At 41.0% G+C, this 20980-nt stretch overlaps 6 protein-coding genes across 6 annotated transcripts in view; 4 read left to right on the top strand and 2 right to left on the bottom strand.

The window, feature by feature from the left end:
• The window catches only part of LOC144666339 (protein HTATIP2-like), a 148498-nt gene that overhangs the window by 104950 nt on the left and 22568 nt on the right, over positions 1 to 20980 (bottom strand). The gene's annotated exons all lie outside the window — the stretch shown is intronic.
• LOC144630053 (uncharacterized) lies at positions 950 to 5614 on the top strand. Its single transcript, XM_078488367.1, has 4 exons — positions 950 to 1078; positions 1204 to 1290; positions 2524 to 2629; positions 5443 to 5614. The coding sequence occupies exons 1-4, from the start codon at positions 1016 to 1018 to the stop codon at positions 5523 to 5525; spliced, it is 339 nt and encodes a 112-aa protein (XP_078344493.1). The 5' UTR covers positions 950 to 1015; the 3' UTR covers positions 5526 to 5614.
• Positions 7227 to 10374, bottom strand: LOC144664847 (retinol dehydrogenase 7-like). Its single transcript, XM_078526092.1, has 4 exons — positions 9955 to 10374; positions 9014 to 9196; positions 8010 to 8249; positions 7227 to 7475 (listed from the first exon to the last, which is right to left on the bottom strand). The coding sequence occupies exons 1-4, from the start codon at positions 10316 to 10318 to the stop codon at positions 7267 to 7269; spliced, it is 996 nt and encodes a 331-aa protein (XP_078382218.1). The 5' UTR covers positions 10319 to 10374; the 3' UTR covers positions 7227 to 7266.
• LOC144657539 (uncharacterized) lies at positions 10436 to 12117 on the top strand. The gene has a single exon (XM_078517917.1). It carries the CDS (start codon positions 10478 to 10480, stop codon positions 11930 to 11932), a length of 1455 nt encoding a protein of 484 aa, XP_078374043.1. The 5' UTR covers positions 10436 to 10477; the 3' UTR covers positions 11933 to 12117.
• Positions 13758 to 14695, top strand: LOC144647936 (uncharacterized). Its single transcript, XM_078507609.1, has one exon. The coding sequence runs from the start codon at positions 13837 to 13839 to the stop codon at positions 14569 to 14571; it is 735 nt and encodes a 244-aa protein (XP_078363735.1). The 5' UTR covers positions 13758 to 13836; the 3' UTR covers positions 14572 to 14695.
• Positions 16976 to 20662, top strand: LOC144654363 (uncharacterized). Its single transcript, XM_078514531.1, has 3 exons — positions 16976 to 17964; positions 18502 to 19613; positions 20470 to 20662. Exons 1-3 carry the CDS (start codon positions 16979 to 16981, stop codon positions 20484 to 20486), a joined length of 2115 nt encoding a protein of 704 aa, XP_078370657.1. The 5' UTR covers positions 16976 to 16978; the 3' UTR covers positions 20487 to 20662.

Genomic DNA, 20980 nt, shown 5'->3' with positions numbered 1-20980 from the left:
GCTTGTAATGTGTGTGTTTCTCTGACCGCAGAGTTTTCTTTCGCTTACCAGAGCGGGGCGAGAGAGAAAGTGGCCTGGGAACGAAGTCGTGTACCCATTTTACCCCCAAAATACGTAAAAAAGTTTAATACGATCGAGTGAAAAGGAGAAATAGAATAGAAAAAGGAATACCAGGCATTGTATATAGTTTGTGGTCTTAGCCTGCGAATGCATGAACCGCCTCTCATCGCCCCCGGGTACTACGTAGTCTATTGTGGTCTTCGCTTCAGGGCCCCAAAGGAGGGCAGAGCCCTAAATTTTTTGCCGCGGAGCCCGGAGCCCTGTAGTTTCGTTGCTTGCAGCCCTGACAATGCGGAACCTGGAGCCTTAAATACTGAATGCGGACATTCTTATGCTCTGTTCGCCTGTCTCATTTATAAAGTTTTCAAATTCTAAATTACTGAGATACAGAACACACCAAAAACAAGAACACCTTATTTTACCCTTTTTGCAGCTACTTACGTAGAAAAGTACAACTAAGAAAATGAAAAACAAGGGTACTGGCTACCCGACAAAATAAACAATTAGGTTAAAAATACCAGGTTGCCAGTTTTCAAATATTGACTTAACAGGTTAAAAACTTTGAAACACACACACGCACGAAACATGATATATACCATAGAAAAAAGAAAAAAGAGAAGCTTAAAACCACACCTGTAAACTACTACCTATAACTACGTCATCCACTGTGTCAAATTTTAAACGTATTAATTGATGAACAACCCAGGAGAACTGTAAAACACAAGTATATCAATGGAGCCCAGAGCTCTCCATCAAATTCTCTGGAGCCCTGGAGCCCCGCTTTTTTGGGGGCAGTCACGCAACTAGGGAAGCGTTGTGTGACCTGGAAAAAAGCAGGAAAATGGAGAATGGGCCCTAACTGGGTGGCTACCAAGCACTTTGGCGCGCTTTGATTCTTGTCTCTTGCGTTGCTTTGTCCATTGAGATACTTTGCAGCAAGCAGTTTCCAGTTGTCATGTCGAAGAGGGTTAAATCAAAACCGACTGTCTCTGAAAGTGAAAGCTCTGAAGAAGAGGAGGTAAATGATTACATGCGTGATGGCGTTCCGTTTTGAAATTTCATGTTGAAAGTTTTGAAGCAGGCTTACTAGAAAGCTCAACTTGTTGTGTGTCGCTTTTGTCGTTATTTTCGTCTCAGAGTCAGATTAAACCAAAAAAGAAGGCGAAACAAGAGAAATCCTCCAAGGCCACCAGTAGCTCAAAAAAGGACGAGGAAGTCGGAGTTTTTGAGGTTGTAATTTTATGCCAGATGGTGTTTTACGTTTGATTAATTGATTACATGTGCGTGTAGAAAACAGGATTGGGGAAGTTAGTAAGCAAACACGTTGAAATCCTGTCACAGCAAGAGGGAGAAAATAACTAATTTAAGACTTAACTAAACTCGATCTTATTTTCTCCTTGTCTCATTGCAGTTTGGACATACACTGTAATGGCTTGGGTATTAGGGGGGAGGGGGCTGGTGAGGGGTGGTGGTGGTGGTGTTGGGGGGGGGGGGTGATGATGTCGTGCAGTGGTGCACCCCAGGGAGAATGGAGGCTACTCTTTATATACCATTTTTGACAGAAAAGGAATCCCTATCCTTTTATATATGAAAACAGCACCTCCTTCGGCCAGAGCCTCCCTGTTTAGTCCACTATAGGGGATACTTCCCTCCCCAGCGGGGGTACTCTGGCTTGTAAATGACGGGGATGATCGAATGGAGGCAAAACTCAGGACCCAAAAAAATCCCTAAGTCTTCCGACATTACCCAAAAAAATCCCTGGACCAAAAATTACCCCCAAAAATTCCCTTGTCAAATTTCCCCTAAATTGCCAGGAGGGGCAGGGTAACACAAAGAAAACCATAAAAAATTGAACGCTCGTGTTTGTTTATTCATCATACCAAAAATACGCCAAGGCACTTTAGTTCGTTTTTTAATACGCAAAAAATCCCCTATTTAAATCAAGTCACCCCAAAAAATACTTGCCAAATTTTCCAACCGAAAAAAATCCCAGAATCGAAAATGTCAAACCCAAAAAAATCCTTCGATCATCCCCGTCATTTACAAGCCGGAGTACTCCCCCTGGGCTTCCCTCCCCCTATGTATCCTTACTTAGGATAGCTGCTGAATGATCAAATAGTCTATTGTAAAGCTCATTCCTCGAAGAAGTCAGACCGAGCCTGACAAAATATTAGAAAGTCTATCAGCTAAACGATACAGCAAGCCTTTCTTTTTTAGTTGTTTGTTGAATACAAAAGTAGTTTATTCCCCACTCTCAACAAGATAAGATCCCTGTTAATTAACAAAAAGAAACAAAACAATTCAAATGCATTGTTGGTTTGTGTATCTGTATACCTTTCTCTAAACACAAGATAAGAAGGATGCATGCATGGAAGTTACCCTTTTCATAACAAAGACCACTGTCTGTCTGCTGACTTTTCCCAAAGAAGTTTCATCAAATCAGCAACCATATTTCTTTTTCAGATCGCCGCAAAACGTAGAGTGTCAGTAAGGAAATTTAAAGGGAAGATTTTAGTAGACATCAGGGAGTTCTATGAGGCAGACGGGGAGCTAAGGCCAGGAAAGAAAGGTGAGTAAGGATTAAGTAAATAAATAAATAAATAGCTATATTTAGAGAGGATGCCACATTGATCAGCTGGTTTTCATGCAGGTCCTCTATCCAGGTCGATTGGAATTTGGACATGATGGTTTTGCAGTAGGGAGGAAAACCAGGAGAACCCCCCAAAAAAAACCTTGGAGCAAGGAGAGAACCAACAACAAACTCAACATAAACATGGTACCGGGCTGGAATAGAACCCGGGCCACATTGGTGGGAGGCGAGTGCTCTCACCACTGCGCCAACCCTGCTCCTCTTATCAAGGGAAGGGTAGAAATACTCCTAGTCACTTCATGCTACTGAAACTGGGATAAGCTCCAGCCTGATGGGCCACAAGGCTAAAACATAGACTTTATTGCCAACCAGACAGCCGAGCCAAGAGGCGAAGCTGTCGAGGCGGCAGAATCATAGAGCCGTGTGCGTATGAGTGTATAGGCAGAGAAAATCTTAAGTTCTGTGTAAGGGACTGTTTTTGACCATATTTGGGTGTAAGTAAACCCCATATTTGGGTTGTATTGTTCTTCCCAACTGGTTCTCAGTCTCTCACTCCTTGCTAGAGAGCAAATGACCAAAATGGCGTCCACGCGGCTCGCTGTTAAAATTTTCATGTGGTCATTCATCCCTTTACCGATAAATACACCTTTAGGGAATTATAAATCGAAAGAGAATACCCTACAGAATATTCGACCGCCGAAAAAATGAACATCAAGGTCTTCAAAGCGATGAAATAATCTTTCGAATTTGGAGTCCTTTGATTTACGATCGAAGAGAGACATGAAAATCAAAAGCGGACTGTTGACTTCAAATAGAGTTTTCTTGACTTATGAGAATGCTGAAGTCGGGTAAATGCTTCCTTTTAGTGTTGATTGTGTTTATAGTAATTGTTTGACCGATGATTTATTCCAAATCAAATACCGTTTATATTTTATTTGGCACGTATTTTCGCTCCGCGTAGGAATAACATCAATACAAAACGACGCTTACTAAAATTACTGCATGTCATACACACAAGAAAGTCAAAAGTTTTTTACTTCTAACGGCAAATGTTATGTTAACTTGAATAAAAATTTTGTCTCCAAATAATCCTTGACCATTCAAGTTTTGTTTTCTGTTCAAATTTTTCAAGTTTTGCGTAACTGAACATGACACTTCGCATGCGAGACTGAAATCTGACCCGTGCATTACTGTCTCTGATTACTGAAAATTATTTTTAAAAAAGCATCTTAGCAGTTTTGATTTTGGGATTTGATTTATAAGAAGTTCTTGAAATGCAACTACAGTCGAAGCTCTCGTAAGCGGACACCCTCGGGACGCGAAAAAAGTGTCCGTAACTGGAGCTGGCCGCTTACGAGAATGGTTCTTGAATGCGGCCACTAGAGGTGTAGGGGATAGATGGCCGCTTACGGGAGCTTGCCCAGCTAACAATAAATACAGTACCGTATTGGAAATGCAAAAACACTGAAATATGGTACTGTAATTACTGTAAAATCATTGTGACGAACGGCGATGTGAAGTTGATTGATAAAAGCAAAGATACAGAGGTTGTAAATAGCATTTTCTTTGGGGTGTCCGTTTACGGGAGCTTAAAAACAAAGAAAAAGTCTAAGTCGTCTAAGTCTGAAAGTGTCCGCGGCCGCTTACGGGAATGTCCGCTTACGAGAATGTAAAAATACAGAGTTTGTATGGGAGTTAAAACGGGGTTTCAAACAAGGCGGCCGTAAGTAGAGCTGTCCGCTTACAAGAGTTTCCGTTAAGAGAGCTTCGACTGTATCCCTTTTGTGGACGGAAACATTTTAACTATCGCGTGTTGTATTTAAAAAACAGTGATTAAACCTCATTTATTGCCTACATTTTGTGACATTTTAACGTTGAAAAGAATTTAAAGATTTGTCAAGAGTTATCAATCTGTCAAACCCGTAGCCTGCGTAGCAGACATCTGTGTACGTTTTTTAGTGTGTTTAAAAGAGTGCGCGATCGCGAGAATGCGCGCGCTGGAAACTACGGCGCCTGCTACACAGGCTATCAAGCCTGTGTCATTTATGAACACCAGAGGAATAGCACTTTTTTAGCATATTACCTACAAAATTATACAATTTACCATATTTTGGTCATTTTAAATATAGTTCTATCAAAAACCATTGAATATCTGTCCTTATGAACAAACATGAGTATTTCGCTCGTTGGCACTTACCGATAGGTACAACTAGTTATTAGACTATAAGACAGTCAATAAACCTTAGATCTGGTTGCTAATTACAGTCAAAACCATAAAAGCATGAACGCCTAAAATTATTTCTGGAATGTTTATTAGTGACCAATCAGATGCGGGACGTGATCGCAACAAACCGCAAGAGTAATTAGCTTAAAGGTTTGGATCAGTCACAAAACAACGAGTTGGCTTTTTTTTCCACGTCCTTTATTCCACTGTTAACAAATACTGAAATTGTCATTCTTTTTCTATTTCAGAGCTTATGCGTAAGCAATGAATAACTACGAATGATATTTTGCTGAAAAAATTTAAAACAAAATTCTGCTCTCAGATGCGCTGTCTAGCCATGTCTTAATTTTCAATTCAAATTAGAATTCAATTACTCTTGCGGTTTGTTGCGGTTATGTCTCGCATCTGATTGGTTGCAAAATAATAAACATTCCAAAAATAATTTAAGTTGTTCATGCTTTTATGGTTTTGACTGTAAAGGAGATTATTTTGTTGTACATAGTTAAAATATATTAAAAATGGCATGGCAGTCAATGATTTCTCAAGTTTTAAATTTTGTTGTTGTTAGGGATTTCACTTAAGGTAGAAGAATGGGAGAAGCTTAAGAATCTGGCTGGGGACATCGATGAAGCCATTGAACAAATGGCGTGAAGTATGTACCGGTACTTCCCATTCTAACCCTAAGGTACTCGCCATAGTCTATTGCAAATCTGATTGGTTCTCTCATTATTTACTGTTAACTGTTCATGCTTGTATTACCTTGAAAGGAAAAATAAATTTAATATTATGCTTTGTTTTTGTTTTTGTAGGTCTAAAGACAATAATTATTTAAATTATTAGTTCTTTTGTTTATATTTACCGCAGCTGTTTTTTTATGTATATTTGTCAACTTTCTCAGCCCAAGCTGTGCATGCTTGACAAAATTTTTGAGGTCACTGATATACCGTAGAATTCCGGTTATAAGCCCTGGGCTTATACAACTTTGTAAGGGGTTTTGGGTGGGCTTATAAGCAGAGGGGCTTATATCCGGGAGGGCCTGTAAGCGGAATAAAAAAAAAACGTTTCAAAAAGAGCCACAGGCGCGTTGATCGAAACACGTTTTTAAAATAAAAACGCATAATAAAGCAACATTTAGCCTTGTTCAGTACTGTCATCCGGCAGAGGGGGACTTATATCCGGGGGGAGGGCTTATAATAGGATGTATTTTTTTGTTTCCAGGTAGATGGGCCTATAACCGGGAGGGCTTATAAGCGGGGGGCTTATAACTGGAATTTTACGGTATACTTTTTTTAGTATTGTTGTTTGTTTCCATATTGTTTTGCCAGTTTGGTATTTTTAGGAGAATGTATAGTATTTTTTCTTGCCTTTTTTGTAAAATGTCTCTCTAAATTGGTAGATTAGTTTTGTTAAGTTCTAAAAAAGCTTGAATAAAAAAGTATTTAGGTGTTAGAACCTCTAATTAAATTGTTAAAATAAAAAACACTTAAAAAGCAGTTATAATTGTTGTGAAATAAAAGGACTTTTAAAACTGATTTAAGGACAAGACACGTTTATTTACTTTGGTTTACATGGATTCTAATACAAGAGCTAAACAACCATAACTAGTAAATTTCCACCCAGAATAACTATTGATTAAAGAAGCTACGTCACAGACAACACATTTTGAAAACATTGGCAAAGTTTCGAAAATTTGTCATTCGCAATTTGTCTCAATCTTTATCAGTTGAAATTATTCTTGGTTATTTTTGCTTTTGATTACTCCTTTGTTGTTTTTCTACCTTAGAAAACTATTATTTTAAGGTTTCCTTCAATTTGAAAGGAATCAGAAAAATGCCTTAATATTCTGTGACATTGCTCCTAAATTTAATAAGAGCTAATCTCGCTTGGTGACACATTGGAGAAAACAAGGTCATATACAAACGCACACAAACAAATGTGGACCCAGAGAAAAATAATAACATTTAATAAAAAAAAAGATAAATAAGGTGTCAAAGCTATTGTTTATGAAAAGAGAGTGGGTGGCATTGTATGGAATTGCCATAGTTTATTTTAAATACAAATATTAAGCGAAAAATAAATAGAAAAGAAGGCAGTTAGATCCAATCTTTTCCAGAAAAATGTAAAATGCTCACTGTTAAGATTTATGATGGGATAAACAATGGTGAAAGAGACTTGAATTGGTCAGTGCAAAAATACTAAACTAAATTATAATATTTACTTGAAAGGAACTTTCAAGTGATTTAAAGGCTGTTGGCTGAAATATCATCCAACAGGTTGCCTGAAATATCATCCAACAGGTAGGACATGCAGTTTTGCAAATGCACCAAAAAGATCTCTTATAGTCATCACATATTAGTGGCATAACTTGAAGACAAAGTTATCCATGGAGTCTTTACTTAGGATTTTGCATGAACAATCTTTCAAGGACTTTGTCTGGACCAGATGAGGGAAGAAGAGCCATGAATGTCAATAGTTTTGAATCAATGCCAACTTGATAACGTGTTTGAGGATTGCTTGACATCAGGGCGTCCACAACAGCATCAACAACCTTGTATGTGTGAGAGGAACACATACGCAAACCTTTGTGGAAATTCTTCATACCTGTAGAACGAATGGCATAATATTTGAGTAAAGTTAAAAATCATTGTTGGTTACAGTGCTCTTTTCCCAGGGAGGTACTCGGGATTTCAAGTGACGGGGATGATCGAATGGGGGCAAAAATCAAGACCCAAAAAAATACCTAAGGCTTCCAACAAAACCCAAAAAAATTCCTGGACCAAAAATCAACCCCCCAAAAAACGCCATGCGGAATTTCAGGCCCATTAAATTTTTCAGAAAGAGGGAATGGGGGATGATCTGAACATATAACACAAAGAAAAACCTTAGAAACACATTCAGTGTTTGTACTTTATTTGCAGCACTATGTGACCAAGGCACTACCACAAATCTTTAGATTGTTTAAAATACCCCAAAAAAATCCCTACTTAAATCAAGCCACCCACAAAAATCCCGGAATCGAAAAATTTCAAACCCAAATAATTCCTTCGACCGTCCCCTTCACTTGAAATCCCGAGTACCCCCCTGTGGCTCTTTTATATTCTGCTCAACCCAAACACTGCTTATTGCAATCCTTACTTCTTTCAAGATATTCCTCAGAGTAATCATTCTTGACTTCCTCACTCAAAGACTCCCAGCGTCCTCTCAATATTCTCTCAGCTTTGTTGCCGTCCATGAGACCAGTATTGAATGACCCGGGCTCGATGATGCTGACCCTCACTTTCCAAGGGCTCATCTCTCTTCTCAGGGCATCAGAGAAAGCTTCTACGCCGTACTTTGTGATGCAATAGGCACAGGACATGGGTACTACAAATTGGCCTGTTGAAATTACATGAGTACATTTGCTTTAAAAGCATTAGACTTAAATTCCAGAAATGTTAAGATTAAGAGACTGCTTAGAGTTAAAAGAGTTTAAGATCAGACTCATACAGACAGGTTTGGATTCAATAGGGGGGGGGGGGAGTAGAGATGCATTTTCTGTTGTCTAAATAAGAGGAGATGAGTTGTGAGCTTTTTTTCTTAAAGAGGGGGAGGGAGAAATTATTCAGCTATTTGGGCCTTTCTTCAGAAAAAGGAAAACCTGTCACTCTCCCGCTTTCATTCTGCTACTAGACGAGCCTTTGTTGTTATAGGACTGTAATTGTAAAACTTCTACCAGACCGTACACATTGTATTTCTTAAACTTCTATGAGACCATACACTACAAAATCTTGCATGAGAGAAAACGTGACAAGTTCAATGGACCACAAGGTTTCAACAAAGAGAACAAATTCTGGTTATAAGCCCCTCGGTTATACACCCGACTGTAAGCTCCCCCCAGGATATAAGCCCCTTTCTGCTGGATGACAGTACTGAACAGGGCTAAATGTTGCTTTATGCGTTTTTACCTAAAAAAAATATTTCAATCAACACTCCTGTGGCACGTTTCGAAACGTTTTTTTTTTTGATTCCACTTATAAGCCCTCCCAGATATACTAAGCTCCTCCACTTATATAAGCCCACACAAAACCCCTTATGAAATGGTATAAGCCCAAAGCTTATAACTGGAATTTTATGGTATTTTGGCTTCACATCGCACTGACCTAACATGCTGGAAATGTTCACCACTCTGCCTTCAGCCTTTTTAACGAGTGGAAGGAAAGTCTTGGTGACATCAATCAAACCCCAAAGATTGACATCAGCCATTTGCTTGAATTCTTCAAATGGCATCCAGTCGATTAATCCAACACTAGTCACCCCAGCATTGTTGACCACACCCCAAAGTACTGCGAAACAATAAAGAGAAACAAAATGTCATGGTACACGTGCAATATAAATGGGGTGTGTACATAATTATATTCTTATCCTTTATCTTATCCTTTCCCTTTCTTAGCATTTTAAAGATATTTGTAATTAGAAGTAGTAGAAAAATAATTTGTATTTTAAATTAATTATTGTAATATTAGAGTTTTAAAATTTTTGTAATTAGATTATTTAGATTAATTAATTAGTTTAATTAACAGGTTTTTCAGAATTTCTGTTACGTGCTACCCTCTATAAATAAAGTTGTCTATCTATCTATCTAGCATCACCATATTTCAGAATATACAACTTTCCCTTCCCATTTTAGACCAGACCCTACCCCAGGGTTGTGTTAATATTTTAGAAGGCTTAAAGACTTTAAATTATTGATAATTACAAGTAGATCACACTTCCCAAGAGATGAATAAAAACAGTTAAAAACTAGTTTCTTCTAAGAATTATGCCCAATTGCTGACCACAAATCATATCCAAAATCAATACCCTCCCGTCCAACCTCTGCTAGATCTATTGCAACGGAATAATAATATAATATTAATAATAATATTTAATACTTACAATACTTTAATACTTACAACGGAATCTAGCTAGATCTGTAGTTAGAATAGCAACAACTAGATTAAGACTGCAAATACAAAACACCTTAAGCTGAGTATGACAGTATGTTTGGATTTATATCTCAAACCAAGATCCAGCTCTAAGCCTCCTGACAACCTTGACCTACCACAATCAGGAGGTAACAGCTCTGTCACCCTCTCATACACCGCTTTGACCCTCTGCGAGTCAGTAACGTCAAGAGATAAAGCAAACACTCTACTGCTTGTGACAGCTTCTAAGCTTTCCTCTCCTTCCTTTGTTAAACATGCCGCGAAAACACCGAATCCCAGTTTATCCAAGGCGATTGCTGTTTCCCTCCCGAAACCAGAGTCGCAACCCGTGACCAGAACGAATTTCTTGTTAATACCCGAGATGACTGATCTGTTGTAGTAAGTACATAAATAAAGTACAATACAAACTGTGAAACAAATCAAAAGTACCGTAGTGCTGAAATTAAAAACTGAAACAAGAAGTCTTTCTAGGGAGGCCATTGCACGGGGGAATGACGTTTGCGTGACTGATGCCCAACAAGGTCACGCGATCAATTTGCTAGACTATTCATGTAATGTTACATGAAGGAAATACTAGTTCTAAGTAAGCCGCTGACTACGCTCCTTCACAATTTTGAAAAGTTGACCGTTAGAAACGCAATGGCGGCTTCGATCGAGTTTAAAGTGCCTCAGAACAATCCAATAAAACCAGAACAGCGGGCGAAGAAGAAACAACCACAGAAAACTCGATCAAAGGGTCAACTCGAGCATCGATCGTCTGCAGTCTTGCCATTTTCGGCTTGGGTAGAACCCCATCGCGGACCGGCAACACATGTACACGGCGCACGCGAGGAAGAGCTTCGGCTCAAAAGAATTATCAGAGAAAAGGAAGAAAGGCTAAAAGAATTCCAACAGGAGGTGAAATCAAGGGTTAGAAATCTGGAGCAAATGAAACGAGACGAACAGCACGGTATGTCAGAGGAAGCTTTTGAAGTTGAACGAAATGTTGTTCAACAGAGTTCGTTACCTAGCAGTGTTCGGCGTGACAACTGTGTGTATCGTGATGATTCTGAGCTGAAAATTCAACGAAGCGCCACTAGAGATTACTCGGCAGTGGACACTGCAAGTCAACTGCTAGAAGATCATGCTAAAAAGATCCGAAATTGTTCCAAACATGCAAGAAATGTTCTCAGTTCGAAGAGTCTTGGAGCAGAAGTTGAACATTTGAGTACACTACTCCCTGGCGGTTTGTGGCGTACTTCGCCGACTAAAGATCATGGGATGTCGAGACAACAATCTAAAATCAAAAACCCGCAAGACGAACTTTCAAAGGATGATTCAGAAAAGGAAATGGGTGATTATTGGATTGGTGAAAATGCGATAAAAGATCAGAGTTTTGATCACGATCGATGGATTTCTGAAAGAGGTTTGCCTAGTCAAGAAGATCGAACGACAGCTTTGAACCCAGATAAACGCGTTCATTTTGAAGGTGATGAAAATTTAGAAATTGAAAACACCGACTGGAATAGCCAGCAGAAGAAAACTGGTGATCCCCAGGAAAAGAAAACGGCCAAAGCTGGTGTTGAAGTACTTTTGCAACCTTCAAAGGTTTTAGAGGAAAAGAAAGCTCGTGCAAAGTCCCAAGTTGCTGTGTATAGGAGGCTGTTTATGGACATCGAGCGAGAGCAAGTTAGAGAAAACATTCGAATGAAGGAACATCGCAAAAGAATGGAAAATCTGAAGGTCGAGAAAGAAGTGGAACGCCTTGAGATAGAGCAAAGACAAATTGACAAGCTAAAAATGCAAAGAGCTAGAAAGGAAGAGGAGTCATTTATCAGAGTTCAGAAAGAAAATAAAAATAAAATGGACTTGGCTAAACAACACAAGAAACTTCAAAAAGAAAGGGAAACAGAGAGGTATATAGAGGCTTTGCAGGCCGTTTTAAAGGAAAAAGTGCTGAGCAGAAACATTGTTCTTCCTGCCTTATGCTCTTGTGGGCCAACAATCTGGGATACAAATCCTGATACTTGTGCTAACAATTGTGTTTTCTATAAGAACCCTAAAGCATATGCTAAAGCACTGTCCACTGTGTTAGCCTCTTCAAATCTTGATTAGTTGCTAAATGGATATAGCGTGACTAAAGCTTTGTAAAACAGGGCCTTGTTTCTATCTGATAATTGCTTCTACTGTAAGTAGCACTGACTTAGCTACATAGTGAGTGGAGGTGGACAGGGTTGCCTGTGTACAGCCATACCCCTCCACTGGGCAGGAAGCAGAATTTCTAAGGTGGTGGGAACCGGGAGAAAACAAGTAAAATTTCGCAACATTCCATTATATTTTGCAAAAGAAATGGGACAAAGAGGATAAAACGGCTATGATAATGGCGGGAGGCGGGAGTAAAAAAAATGGAAAGCGGGAGTAAAAGGCACAGGAGGCAGGCAGTTCAGACAACCCTGTCCCCCTCCATTTGTAAAATTAGGGTAGTATTTAGCCTGCAAATTGGTTCCTTAGTCAGGGCCGTAACCAGACTATTGGCAAGATCTTTCTTCACCGAAGGCACAATCTCTTCTAAGGGGTTCTGGGGGCATGCTTTCCAGAAAATTTGAAATCTAGAACCTTTAAAATGCTATTCAGCATTCTCATAACATATTTCAAGACAAGTGCTTTGTGTTGTCTCTTGCTAGCTACAATTTCGCTTATGGCCTATAGAAGGAAAAATAAACAACAGAAAGACTGCATTAGGCTTGCTAAACTCGCTGTTTTTTATGTTGTCTGTTGCTAAGCAGCAACCTACATTATCCACTGTTATGTTATACCAGTCTTAGCTGATATCTGATTGGTTAAATGCTGGTTTTCACTAGCGATGGTGTTGATGTCATAGTCAGAGGCACAGAGTGTTACGCACGTGCCTTGAAAGTCCTTGAATCTCAAAAATTCAAGGCCTTGAAAGTCCTTGAAATTGGTTTTCGATCCTTGATTGTCCTTGATTTTTTTATTAAACGTCAAAAGGCTTCAAGGCAATGAGAAGACCGCCAAAATAAGCGATTTTTTTAGTTCTTCAGCAAGCACATCAATGGTTGATTTGGGGTAAATTTCATGAAAAAAGGTCCTTGAAATTTCCAAGAAGGGTCCCGGAAAGTCTTTGAAAAGTCCTTGAATTTTTGGCCTGAAAAAGTGTACAAACCCTAAAAATCAAACTGACAGAGTCGTGGGCAGAGTTGCGATTCAGGCTTCATGATCTAGTGGAAACCAGATTGTCAGAGTTGCAAGCAGAAAGGAAGCACTCTGAGAGGGCATGAGAACAGACCTTGATTGGTTTGTTCTTCTGCTTCTGCTTGTGAGTCTGACAGTCTAGTTCACATTTTTTTTCTTTCGATTCTATCAATCCAATGACTTTGCTTACAATGCTGATTTTTGATTTTCACTAAGTTGTAGCACTCTTACTGGTATGACTCTGACTCTATCATTAGAGAAAACCAGCCTTAAGAGGACATGACATGTATCACTTAAAAGCCATATAGCAAGCTATAACATCAAGAATGTATGATGTCATAAAACAATATATCTTGTGAGACGAAGGAAAGCGATGTTTCTTATACCAAGCCAAAATCTGCTCAGAACATGACATGACCCCAATCTTTCGGGTAAAAGCTTGCAGTTTTGTATTTAATGGCAATGAAATGAGTCAATAAATAATATGCAAAATGGCCGTCCGTGTTTGTTAGTGTCATGGGCATCTAATGCATGTTGGTGGGAATGAGGTGGGCTTATAACCGGGAATTTTTGGTGTCCTATCACTCCTTGACTCCATACGTAACGGTAAGTACACTGTCTCTCACAAAATTGTCTGCGAAAAGTTAAAAGCTACTAATGTTAATCCATATATCATCAACTGGATCATAAGCTTCCTTGGCAACCGCAAACAAAGAGTCGTTGTGGATGGAAAGATAACTGATTATGTTGATATTAACAGAGGAGTGCCACAGGGTACAGTCCTTGGGCCACTTTTATTCTCTCTGATGGTGAACGATATAAAGCTAGTTGATTCAAACAACGGGATCTCGAAATATGCCGATGATATCACTATTAGTGTACCTGTTAGAAGGAACTCTGACACGGCGCTCGCAGAAGTTAAGAACCTTGAGAGCTGGGCAGCCAACAATAGGATGTCTTTAAATTTGTCAAAAACGTGGGAAATGCTACTGCATAGTAGAACTACTCAGCCTGCTCCTCCTCCAGTGCTTGGGATTGAGCGAAAAGAGTGGCTGAAACTTTTGGGAATTACCTTCCATGAAGATCCTTGTAACTGGGACCTTCATGTTGACAGTTTACTTTCTAGAGCTGCTAGCCGACTATATATTCTTAGGGTATGCAAATATTATGGGTACACTAAAGATCAGCTTAGTAAACTCTTCGACTCATTAATAATGTCATTATTTTTGTATGGATTAGAAGTGTGGGGCTCCGCCTATCAAGGCAAATATTTAGATCGGATTGACACTTTCTTTCGGCGAGCCTATCGTTTTGGCTATACAAATAAGATCATTTTGATATCTGATGTTATTAAGAATAGGGACAGTGATCTTTTCAACAGAATCACAAGTGACACTGGCCATGTATTATATGACTTGCTCCCACCCAAACGGAACAGAGCTCTTAGAGAAAGGGGCCATGACTTTATACTCCCTAAAGTAAAAACAGAACGTTTCAAACGCACTTTTGTAAATAGATGTCTTTTTAAATTTATTTCTTAAAATCCTTGTAACTGATACATATAATAGGTTCATTTTACTAGTTTAGCTTATTTTAGATTGTTTTTTTATTGTAAAGCCACACGTTTGTTGTGACTAGCTTCTTAATAAAGACTTCTACTACTACTACTAAGTACAAGGGCAGCGTTGCGTGACGAAATGATTGCCACATACTTCATAGTCACACTCATCCTCGGAGACCCAGGGGCAGTTAGTGGGGGCGGGGGAAAGTCTATACGGGCGATTCGTTCTTGACTTTTCTTCGCCGATTTTTTTTTTTTTTTCGCCCGTATAGACTTTCCCCCGCCCCCACTAACTGCCCCTGGGTCTCCGAGGATGAGTCACACTCAGCAGTTCAACATGGTCAAATTCCCCAGAGGGGTAGTCAGCTTTTCAAGTGACGGGGATGATCGAATGCAGGCAAAAATGAAGACCCAAAAAAATCCATAGGGCGTCCAACATAACCCAAAAAATCCCTAGATCAAAAATTGACCTCAAAAAAATCAACATCAAAACACGTTTTTCTTTTTAGTTTATTCGCAAAACTAAGCAGCCAAGGCACTACCACGAATGTTCACATTGTTTTCAAGGTACCCAAAAACATCCCTGCATAATTAAAAAAAAATTGCCAAATTTTCCTTCCCAAAAAATTCCCGGAATCGAAAATTTCAGACCCCAAAAAATCCTTCGATCTCTCAGGCGGGGTACTCGGGATTTCAAGTGACAGGGCCATGGGACAAATTCCCGCGTCGTCCCAGGCGCCGCTCTATCGTCGGTGGAACGCGGGATCGGTTAGGTCGGTTACAGGGTAACGAAACGGAAGATCCTGGAAGGTCATGCTTTAAAAATTGCGGACAACAAAAGAATAAGAGCATTCTCTTTTCCTAGCATGCTACGCGAAAACACGAATGTGACGAAGCTGTTAGCTAATGTTAATAGACTTGAAGTATTATTAACTGGGTATCATGATTTCTTTGGTATAGGAAAAGTACGTATAATCCAGGGTTGCCACCGTCAGGGAAAAACAAACAATTTTTAAGGTCAGGGTGAAGTCAGGAAAAATCTTATTTCAGGGAAATTTGTTTTCATTCGTTCAAAATCCCTTGAAAAATGTAAAGAGATCGAAAATAAAGAAAAGAGTATCGATTGTGTGCAAAAGAAGCTGAAGCCGTAAAAGTGGATTTAACTTATGATAATTCGCTTAATACAAAGTCAGTGAAAATTGTTTTGAGGCCAAGGAAAAGTCAGGGAATTTTTGGAGTTCTAATGAGTGGCACCCTGGTAAATTTTGCATCTTTACGGCCGGAGTATTACAGTTGATATTGGGGTATTTTCCGGTAATTTCTGGACCTTTTAAATTTTATTTGAATTCAAAATTTTTAAAAAAGGCGGAAAGAAACCTGTCACCTGGGACTATGTTTTGGAATTGAGAGTACAAGGCGAAGCCCACGTTGTTAAGCTTTTCAGAGAGCGCGTTGTATCTCGCTTGGTGAAAAATTAGACCTTACATTTGCGCGCGCGAATTTCTAACTGAAATCTCGCCGTATCGAATATGATAATTACGTTCTGTGACGAAAGAAACGAAAATTCAAGCTTCGCAAGTTGTGGTGAAAATGGTTTTCGTTACTGTTTGGTGTACGTTTTTAGCGGTTCGAGTCGCTATACGTTATTTCAATAGAGATGATTCAGAAACTACCGGTACCACGTTTCAGAAGGCCGTACCTCTTTGCCGAAAACAATTCCCCGAGACTGGCGACAGCGCCGCCAACATACGTTGCGAGAAGCAATTCGCCGAGTCTGCCGAATGCACCGCAGACTCTGTCGACTCTGTGCCCATTCAAAACACTTTCCAGCAGTCACCAGCTTTTACCCAGTATCAAATGGCCTCGCCCCATACTTCAGTAAACTTCCCCGAGACTGGCGAGGGCGCCACGGACACACGTTGTGAGAAGCCATTTGTCGCGTCTGCCGACGGCACCGCGGAAACCGTGGCCAGTGAGAACACTTTCCAGCAGTCGCCATCTTTTACCCAGTATCAAAAGGCCTCGCCCAATATTCCAATTAACTTCCCTGAGACTGGCGAGAGCGCCGCGGACACACGTTATAAGAAGTCATTTGCTGCGTCTGCCGAAGGCGCTGCGGAGACCGTAACCGGAGTCAGAACACATTCCAGCAGTCGCCATCTTTTACTCAGTATCAAGAGACCTCGCCCAATATTCCTATAAACTTCCCTGAGACTGGCAAAAGCGCCGTGGACACACGTTGTGAGAAGCCATTTGTCGCGTCTGCCGGCAGTACAACGGAAACCGTGGCCAGTCAGAACACTTTCCAGCAGTCTCCAGTTTTTACCCAGTATCAAGAGGCCTCGCCCAATATTCCAATAAACTTCCCTGAGATTGGCAAGAGCGCCATGGACACTCTTTGTGAGAAGCCATTTGTCCCGTCTGCCAACGGCACCCCGGAATCTGTGGCCAGTGAGAACACATCCCAGCAGTCTCCAGTTTTTACCCAGTATCAAGAGGCCTCGCCCAATATTCCAATTAACTTCCCTGAGATTGGCAAGAGCGCCATGGACACTCTTTGTGAGAAGCCATTTGTCCCGTCTGCCGAGGACACCGCGGAAACCGTGACCAGTGAAAACACTTTCCAGCAGTCTCCAGTTTCTACCCAGTATCAAGAGGCCTCGCCCCATACTCCAGTAAACTTCCCTGAGATTGGCAAGAGCGCCATGGACACTCTTTGTGAGAAGCCACCTGGCGCGTCTGCCGAGGGCACCGCGGAGTCAGTGGCCAGTGAGAACACATCCCAGCAGTCTCCAGTTTTTACCCAGTATCAAGAGACCTCGCCCAATTTTCCAATTAACTTCCCTGAGACTGGCGAGAGCGCCGTGGACACATGTTGTGAGAAGCCATTTGTCCCGTCTGCCAACGGCACCCCGGAATCTGTGGCCAGTGAGAACACATCCCAGCAGTCTCCAGTTTTTACCCAGTATCAAGAGACCTCGCCCAATTTTCCAATTAACTTCCCTGAGACTGGCGAGAGCGCCGTGGACACATGTTGTGAGAAGCCATTTGTCCCGTCTGCCAACGGCACCCCGGAATCTGTGGCCAGTGAGAACACATCCCAGCAGTCTCCAGTTTTTACCCAGTATCAAGAGACCTCGCCCAATTTTCCAATTAACTTCCCTGAGACTGGCGAGAGCGCCGTGGACACATGTTGTGAGAAGCCATTTGTCCCGTCTGCCAACGGCACCCCGGAATCTGTGGCCAGTGAGAACACTTTCCAGCAGTCGCCAGCTTTTACCCAGTATCAAGAGGCCTCGCCCAATATTCCAATTAACTTCCCTGAGACTGGCGAGAGCGCCGTGGACACATGTTGTGAGAAGCCATTTGTCCCGTCTGCCGACGGTGGGCTTTTATAGATTGTGCTAGCATAATTTTTGGCATAATTGGAGCTAAAAAGCATAATTTGTGAAACGAGCACTGCCACGGCATAATTAGCAATTTTTAGCACTTTTTGGAGCATAAATTCATAAAATGTAGTAAATATGGTGTACTTTCTACAGAAATAAATGAAATTTAGGTAGTTTGTTCTTGCAATGCGTGTTTTAGCTATACAATTGTGATTGCTAAGTCGTTGGAGGCATTTTACAAACGGTTTAGAGATGCGAGCAGCTAATTTGGACAGCTGACGGCCGTGATAAACTGCCATAAACACAAATAAATTTACAACAACAGTTTATTTAAAAAACATCATAATTTGGTGTCATTATTGCGCACCTCTATGTATAGAATCTACGTCATTTTGTGAGCATAATTTCGGAAATCAGAAGCATAATTTGGGAATTCTGGCATAATTTTTGCATAATTTGGCAAAATTTTGAGCACTGCTAGTAGCATAATATGCCACTTTTAGGAGCACAATCTATAAAAGCCTAGCCGACGGCACCACGGAAACCGTGGCCAGTGAGAACACTTTCCAGCAGTCGCCAGTTTTTACCCAGTATCAAAAGGCCTCGCCTAATTTTCCAATTAACACCGAAGACACACGTTGTGAGAAGCCATTTGTTGTGTCTGCCGACGGCACCTCGGAGTCCATGGCCAGTCAAAACAATTCCCAGCAGAGGCCATCTCATACCCAGTATCAAAAGGCCTCGCCGAATTGCTCTAGATACTTCCCTGCGACCGGGTTCTCCAGATCGGCTGGCGGCGCGGAGAGACCCTGGATGGCATCTGGTGGCAAGACTAGGTTTCCACCACGCACTGAGTGGCAAAGCAGGCCGTCGTTTCCAATTCATTCTTCTTGCGATGTTTATCGCAGAAGACACAATAGTAGGGAGAGCAGACGGCCTGTTAACAATGGTATTCAACCGCTAATGACCATTCAAACAGCACCTGTATCATCCAGCAGTGCACGTGGTACCATAAGAAATAGAAACGGCAGAACTAATATGCCTAATTTAATGAGCATAAGGACGAGGCCACCTGGGCCTAATTTAATGGACATAAGGACGAGGCCACCTGGGCCTAATTTAATGAGCATGAGGACGAGGCCACCCGGGCCTAATTTAATGGACAGAAGGACGAGGCCACCTGGGCCTAATTTAATGAGCATGAGGACGAGGCCACCCGGGCCTAGTTTTATGGACATAAGGACGAGGCCACCTGGGCCTAATTTAATGAGCATGAGGACGAGGCCACCCGGGCCTAGTTTTATGGACAGAAGGACGAGGCCACCTGGGCCTAATTTAATGGACATAAGGACGAGGCCACCGGGGCCTAATTTAATGGACATAAGGACGAGGCCACCTGGGCCTAGTTCAATGGACATGAGGACAAGACCACCTGGGCCTAGTTCAATGGACATAAGGACAAGACCACCTGGGCCTAATTTAATGGACATAAGGACGAGGCCACCTGGGCCTAGTTCAATGGACATGAGGACAAGACCACCTGGGCCTAGTTCAATGGACATAAGGACAAGACCACCTGGGCCTAATTTAATGGACATAAGGACGAGGCCACCTGGGCCTTATCAACCACATGGTAAGTAATTTGTTTGAAGGGGAACAGGGGGTCTGAACCTCCTGCCTCCGTTGTGCCTTTAACTTTCGCATCCCGCCTCTTTCTGTCCCAGATCTGTTGGGAAATATAACGAAATGCTGCGAAATGTTTATTTTCTCCAGGCTCCCGCCGCCTTATGAGACCCGCTTCCCGCCCTTTCTCCCACCCCGTCTCCCACTTCCTTCCCCTTTTCCCCTGGCACCCGCCCCCTGTCCCCCTTTACTAGTGCCAGGTAGAACATTCATTTTTGTTTCCCTTTCCAACTAGCGGTACTTGTGGTTTCAGTACCTTTTATAAAATTAATTGCACTATTGTGGACAAACACAGATTGCTTAGGGTCTTAGCGTAAACCTTTTGCAGAAATTCGTAAAGAATGCAACGAAATCGCACAGCGAGAATTCAATTATGGAAAGGAGAAAGATCTTAAAGAATAACTTGATAATTAAAACGACTGTTGCAATGTAAGTAATCAGTGGAATGAATAAATTGGCTCTTACATGATGCGTGACTCAAAATTCCAGCCTCCCAAACCGTCATCAACTCAGTTTTTTTCGCGAATCGTAATTTTCGTGTGCGCCGGCGAAAGCATGCTAAGCAAAAAAATTATGATGAATGAATCACTTCCTCATAAATTGTCTGTCAAACTCTCTAATGTTACCGCTTCACCGAAGCGCGCGAGCGACACTGGGAAGGAAGAGAGAAGGTAGGCCCTTCCCGATTTCTGCACGTTCCCCCTATTTTTTATCTTCCGTGTTTTTCGCCTTCTTCCCTCCACTGAAGGAGCCTCTGCGGAGGAGAGTAGCTCGATATTTTTATCGTTTTGTTTTTTTCTTTGCAGGTAACAGGCGCTGGTGATACTTGAGGTTTTCAACGAAATGTCTATGGACATGTTTTTTTGGACACAAAGTATTTCATTTGGAAACTGATTTATTTGGACACTTATATTCTTCGTTTCATGTTGTTTTGGATTTTCCACAAATCGTCCTTTGTATTTTTTATCTTTCTTTGAATAAACAGACTTTTTATGGTCATTCGCATTATGTTATCTCATATTCTCTTTCCATGGATTATGTTAATTTTCAAATGTATTTTTTTGTAAAAAAGGAAAAAATAATGTACAATTCAGGCATCACATTGTTGTTTTGGGTGCTTAAAGTAACGAACTGTTCCTTTTTTTTTTTTTTTTTTTTTTTTAAAAAATCGTTCTTTGAAAGGTCACATTTTGTGGTTTTGTGCGATAACAACATTTTGTGTGTCTTATTGCATTTTCTCTTGAATACACTCCGCGTAATTTCAAATAATTTCATAGTGATGTCGCCATTAACTGGCACTTGTTTCCCCATATCGTA

Source organism: Oculina patagonica, chromosome 1 (assembly GCF_052425735.1).
Source record: "Oculina patagonica isolate OP01 chromosome 1, crgOcupat, whole genome shotgun sequence".
In the NCBI taxonomy this organism is placed as follows: Eukaryota; Metazoa; Cnidaria; class Anthozoa; order Scleractinia; family Oculinidae; genus Oculina; species Oculina patagonica.
The sequence above is the reverse complement of the archived record's forward strand: the minus strand, read 5'-3'. Positions and strand labels throughout refer to the sequence as shown.